Below are 6,498 nucleotides of genomic sequence, written 5' to 3'. Positions count from 1 at the left end.
GTTCTCAAGATCGCAAGTGCACTTGTAAGAACAAGGCGCCATTTCTTCAATATGTGTCGCATTGGGGAGGTCTAAATCTCATGTAAACTCTCTCTATGAGGATCGTTCAGCGCATATAAAAACAACCCCATCGCGTATATCTAACGCGTTCATCGGAGGGTGCAATAGAGTGGCATGGGTCTTAAATGCCCTCACCCCCTCCTCCCTGTCTAAAGAAGGCAAAAAAGCAACGCAGTATTCAAAGGTTCTTAAAGAAACAATTAAACCAAGATACTTTTGTGCGGTGACATTCATCCGAGGTTGTGAAACGCCGTAATCATTGTGCTGGAGAGCCCTCTGAGATCTAACCTGCTGCCACAGGTGGTATTTAAGTGAACATTTTACTTGTTCACTTCTCAATTTGCCAGATCCAAAGAGCCAACCTCTCGATCCAAGAACTCTCGTCATACCAATGAAATCTGGAGCGTCTTTTGTGGTCCTTCTTGCAGCCGTTGTCGTGGCCTTCAACCACGTCGACGCCCAAACGCAGCGGAACGTGTATAGATGCCCAATGGCCGAATGCCCCGACGCAAATGAAAAACTGACCCAGTGCTGCCGCCAATCGTGGACTGGGGATTTTAGTACGTGCTGTCACTACAGCTGCGTGTACAACAGTCCATGCGAGAAATGAGCTGTTGGATAGGGACTCGGTGAGTGACTGACAAGGTCGTAACTACTCAGGGATTACTTGTAAGAAGCAAATTTCAGCGTTTACGATCGCTCGCTTTGCAGTAATTGAGACAATGAATAACTCATTCGTTAACAAAAGGCTTAGCTTGTCGTAACCACGGACGGGAATGTTTAGTTAAACGAATGCCCCGGTCCGGGTAACCAACTCTAGGAGCAGTTGTACCACCAGAGGATGGGCATTTGATTCTAGGCGTTTGTTTTGATCTGTAAGCATTTTGTGCTAGTGGCTAAAGCCTCTTCCTCTTTTACTAATGTGGTTGGCAGATAACTCGAGCGTAAGTATTGAAATTGAGATTTTTGCTTATAAGATAAAATTACAAGTAGCCGATTGTATTTCGGACAGTTAGAATAGGGTAGCGATTTTAGAGAACTGCGAGAGTCCGGTTGGTAATCGATCTAAACGAGAGAAGTACTACTACGGATTTATACCATGACATTAAGTGCGCGTAAGCTTTACTTTGAGATGGTCCTTCCCAGTATCAATTTTGACCTTGTTTTAATACCTTTTTTACGAAGTAGTACAGTGCTGCTACAAACTATAAACGCACCTTAAAAAAGTGTATTGTAAACAATTTGTAAGCTAAGCAGCCACTGTTTCGCCCGGAGGTCATTATCACAGAGCCAAATATGAACGTTTCTGAGAATTAAAATGATATTGCTAACACTTTCAAAACTATAGGTTAAAAGTGTCCTACAGTAAACTATAAGCACTTTATTAATAATAGAAAAGAAAGCCGTGTTTCACGCGGAAAAGCTCTGAGGTTACACTATTGGTACTGCGTGCAAGGAGGTTGCTTCGCGATTGGCTTTACGGTAATGTGCAGTAAGCAACATCTGAGAATAGAGGGTTTAGCATACTCAAAGTGCCAGAGTAAGGTACTTGCCAATTTGTTCTGTAGAAGCTTTACAAGGATATTATTTATAGTTCCAATGCGTTCCCTATTGACATCCATTACTGTATAAGCTCCTGTATACCGTTGTATGTTTTGATCTAACAGTAATTACGCGAGCACACTGTGGGAGGCGCACTACGACCACAAGAAGGATATTGGCGGTATGGTATGCCGTAGGCATCGGATGCGCCTGCTCCGCATCCGCATTATCTGTGCTCAGTGGAAGCTGAAGTCTGTTCGGACAACATTCACGGGAATTAAATTACTTCGGTTAGTCGAAATTTACAGTCATGCTCCATTTCCTTGGTTGAAGGTACTGGTACCTTGGATATAAGATTTTCAAACCAAACAGCTTGATTGACTTTGCTGTTTCTGATACAAGCTGAAATGACACAGTATCCAGGTTCATAGAAGAAGAAAAAATATTGGGTACTACAATCCAATGTAGATTTTATATATCAGGTGTGTGCTCAAGTCCATTTATTTAGTTTTGAGCTGAAATCCTTAGTTTAAAATCTGAGTATAAGAAAATAGAGTAGTTTTGGGTCAGAATGATACGCCTCCTAAAACTCTGATTTAAATTTCAGAGAATAAACGTTCTGGCGGTCCATACGAGTCCTATTTTGTTCTAAAAACAACGTTAAGAACGATGTTTTTCTTAATCGGATTTAGCATGTCGCGACCTATTTTTTTTCGAACACCACTTATATAAAGTCAAATACTCTTCCCACAGAGATAGGACATTTGCCACACAAGACGCATATCGATCTTCAGCTTGTCGAGGGTCGTAAACCTTTACCTCGTTGGAATTAAAATCCACTGTCACAGCGTACCAGTGATTTAGCCCATATTTTATCACCGCAAAAAAAGAGGAGGCCATCCTTGTCGAGATCCATATTGGCTCAGGCATTTTTAAGGTCTTTCCAGACGGCTTGATGTTTTATGGATTCGACGTCGAAATTGGGGAAGCGAAGCACATTGGAAGGAATACTAAAAAACCTAAAATTGTCGCTGTTGCGCTTCACAATTGCTTTCACCGCGTCTTGAAACAAGGCCCTTCGATCATTATTTAACCACACAGCAATGTAGCCCAAAAATAATCATCAAGCACGTCCACGTTCTTCAGTTCCTTACAGGAAATCGTCTTTTTCGAGTATTCCTTCAGCCCAAATAGCTTAATGATTTTGTCGTACACTGTCTCGGTCGCGAGCTGACCACCAGTCGGATTAGTCTCTTCATCTCTTTCTTGGTCCACGCATCGAGGTTGTACGCATCTTTTGAAACCTCTATCTGCATAGCCTTGACTGCATGGAAACTGCAGATTAAGATCCTGGCCCCAGATAACTCCTCCTCTTACAGTATCAGCTCCGTAAAGTACTTGTCGATAATGATGACTGCCACCGCATCGTAGGATGGATTGTACTCCTTGAACTGTATACAGGCAAGCCGAAGAGTCTCTTTCCGCTCGTTTTCGACTAGGCAGTGCTACGAAATAAAAAACCTGTTTAATAAAAACCAATACTAGGGAAGTATCAGTGATATAAACAGGCCACGGTTTCAGCATCGCATACAATCTTAGACGGTGGACCAGTCTCTGCGTAATTACACAACCCACCTATACATATTGGCCCTTTCCCATGACATCATGAATCATGAAACTAAACAGTTTGTTGTTGGAGGAGTTGGTATCATGGGTCGCGTCAATCAGCAACCCTTCTGGAAAGTTCTCGAACATGGACCGCATGTGCACAGACTGGATGGATATACACTGTGCTAAGCTCTTGTCTCATTATAAAACCTTCAACGTTAGTGCAGGTAGAACAGAGTTAGAAGACGTACTACGTACCTCTTCGTTTAAGTAGATCCTTGCAACATTCCCACTCTGCAAAGAATAATCCTCTAGGTGGCTTAAATACGCTCCTCAATCGTCGTAGCTTTCTTGCTGAAGGCGAGCTACCAGGTTGTGCACATCCTTCATCTAAGGCTCCATGGTACTGTTCTCTGTTATGTATTCCAGAATACGCTTTCGACTCGCTCCAGCTCCGTGAAGCGTTCGAATAGTAGATATCACCTCACCCTTAGGGACATTGCGTGCTTCGTGGTAGATCTGATAGATCTCTTGGCTAATGTCTTAGTTTTGCCCCGTTTTCTGTCCGGTGAAGCAACCCCCCGCCCATCCCGTTTTCTCGTGCACATGCGTTAATCTAAACACGAACAAATCAGTTACAATTATGTTTCACTTCGAAGACTTTACATACCTGAGCAGGACACCCAGTTTTTCTTTGATGCTGGTTAGGTCGCGAACCTAGACCTCTGTTAGACCGTGGTTTTCCAGAATGTGTACACACGTAGGTCTTGTTGTAGAACTGCACTTCTTCTGGCAGAATGTTGCCTGGGGTTTTGCTTTTGCTGATTCTTTGGTTTCTTGTGCGGACGGGTGTATTTGCTCAAGAAAAATATCTATCACACCACATAAATGTAGAATCAGCATCAATAGACAAGATTACAATGATAAACATCGTAATAATGTGATACGGTCTCAGACGGTGCCACAGCTTGAGATTGGCACACAAACCTGGTATGTTCGGCGACCGTACTTCCCTAAGTACGCCTCCAGTGTCTTCCGGTCATTGAAACATCTCCACGTCAATCTTCGAAACGTGAACTAAATCATCCCAAGCGACGATACCATCATCCCCAAAGCCACGATTCGAGACGGTAGCCTTGTTTCCGCTGGTAGTGTCCGATTCAGACGCACTGGAGGATTCAGAGCTGTCATTGGTGCTGATTGCATCGGATCCAGAGACGACCGAAGACATTCCACAGCTGTGTGAGCAAGAGCGCCTCTTCCAATGATCTCTTTTGCGGCGTTTAGGCAGCTTACCCCCACTTCGGCTTCTACGACGCGACATATGCGTGCTCGGTCGTTTCTTCTTGCGCGTCGAGGGTCGCTGGCGTAGCGATGTTCTAGAAGTTTCGGCAGCCCTGTCGCTATCGCTACTACTGGAAGCCTCACATCCAGAGGCTTCATTGCTCCGTTTGGGCGCGCGGACGTGTCTGCGCGGCATTCCGAAGGCTAAACCCAAGTCACGTGCTCGCTGTGTGGACTGAATTTAAAATGACGGAGGGAGGGGGTCGCCGGTCAGAGTGATGGTCATGGAATGGCTCAGTCCATCTGGTTGGTAAAGGGGATACACATTGCACTCTATTGGACTTTCTTCCCCAAAACAAAACGGTGTACGCAGCCATTCCTCTAGACCACGTCGCTGAGCTTCCTATCCAGCGGAAAGATAGATACAGCTCAGTGGCACAGCTACCGCGATGCCTCGTGGTTATCACCAATACATGGCCGAAGCCGGTGGTGAGTGAATCTCAAAGCCACGACGCACCGCTTGTACATTTGATATACCCTCCTCGATGCTCTAGTCCAACTACCTCATCGCCGGGGCTTTTGAAGCCGCCACTACATCCAATACCACGCAAGGTGCTTGACCCTTGCCAGGGCGAGCGCCGTGGTCGCCGTGATACAGATGCACTGCACTCAAGATCCCAAGCACAACAACGCTTGCAGCCGCTGTGACGATCGCCCCCCCTTTCCTACCCAGCGCTGTCGTCACACGCTCTCGCAGTGTTGTGAGGAGAGCCACACTTATTTATGTGATTGGAAAGTTCGGCTTCTTCCTTGCTGCCAAAAATGTATTTGGGCAGGGGTCATCTGCGCGACCAGTCCAATCCGCTGGCGACCCTTTACCGCGTACGTGCTCTAATTCGGATCGAGTAAGCTCGTGCCGGAGCTCGTTGAAGCAAATATAAGCTTCTACCCCTACCAAGGCGCGTGTGATAACGACGTGGATGCGTCTGCCAAGGTGTTTCTAGTGCGGAACCTGCGCACGCATCGGCCGTCATTGCCGCTGAAGACGTCGATTCCGGCTATATGTTGACGTCAGTGCTGCACGCGCTTAACGTCCACGCAATCGATATTGTCTTGTACTCACCCTACATTATCAATGCCCAGTTGCTGGTCCATGCTGCGATCGCTCTGTAGCAATAGGTCCGCTTATAAGATTCGTTTGCCATTCGTGCTATCCAGTAGCCAAGCTCGTCGAGATAGACAGCCGTATTCACGTCATCGTTGTTGCTTCGAGCACTAAATACATCTGCTGCGTTTAAAAGGTGACGGTCAAGCAAGATACAGATCGGTGGTTCATCTGCAGATGTATGTCTGCTAGATGTTTTTACGCTGTTGAAAAGGCGAGGATGGCCCTTTTACAGAACGCAAAACACGGAAATAGAGAGAGAGATATGTTGTGGATTAAAGAGGTGTAAGCGTAAGGACGGCTTCCGCTCAGATACATTGAAATTTCGTGCTCATTGAGTTTTACTGACGTTATGAAGTCAACAACGTCGTTTGTCGCCTCGGTTCGAAGCTCAAAGTGATGGCTCGCGCACCGCTCCCCTCTGAGTAGATTTGAAGGGCTGGCGCGAAAGTTATCCGACCAAACACGGAAGGAGCCCTTGTTATCATTCAAATGTACTGTCCTGCGTGCCCTACGCGCATGCTGATGACGTTCGTTAAACCCGTTCACTACAGATTTCTATAATAGCTTCCGCTATATACATATCAATAGATGTATTTAGATGGTCAGTTCCCGTTAACTCTAATTAAGGAATTGATTTTTCAGGGTCGTGAAATGCATATGTGGGATGATTCGACTAGGTGTTTGCTTACGCTTCTAAATATAAAAAAGGTGGGCGACAAACCGTATGGAGAAATAACCGGTCCGTTCGTTTCTACAAGGATTTTCGAGAAATCGTCGTATGTTTTAGAATATACGAAAACATAAGAAATACCAAACAATGTCCTGTGATTAAAAGG

General features: G+C 45.4%; 1 protein-coding gene across 1 annotated transcript; it reads left to right on the top strand.

Annotated features, from left to right (window-relative positions):
* Window positions 1-451: 451 nt before the first annotated feature.
* On the top strand, window positions 452-670 carry PITG_23059 (cys-rich secreted peptide protein, putative; the record flags this gene model as incomplete). Its single annotated transcript, XM_002897943.1, has 1 exon — window positions 452-670. One exon carries the CDS (start codon window positions 452-454, stop codon window positions 668-670), a length of 219 nt encoding a protein of 72 aa, XP_002897989.1.
* Between the last annotated feature and the right edge of the window lie 5,828 nt (window positions 671-6,498).

Source organism: Phytophthora infestans, genomic scaffold, assembly GCF_000142945.1.
Source record: "Phytophthora infestans T30-4 supercont1.40 genomic scaffold, whole genome shotgun sequence".
Lineage (NCBI taxonomy): Eukaryota > Oomycota > Peronosporomycetes > Peronosporales > Peronosporaceae > Phytophthora > Phytophthora infestans.
Note: the sequence above shows the minus strand (reverse complement) of the source record. Positions and strands in the feature narration are given on the sequence as shown.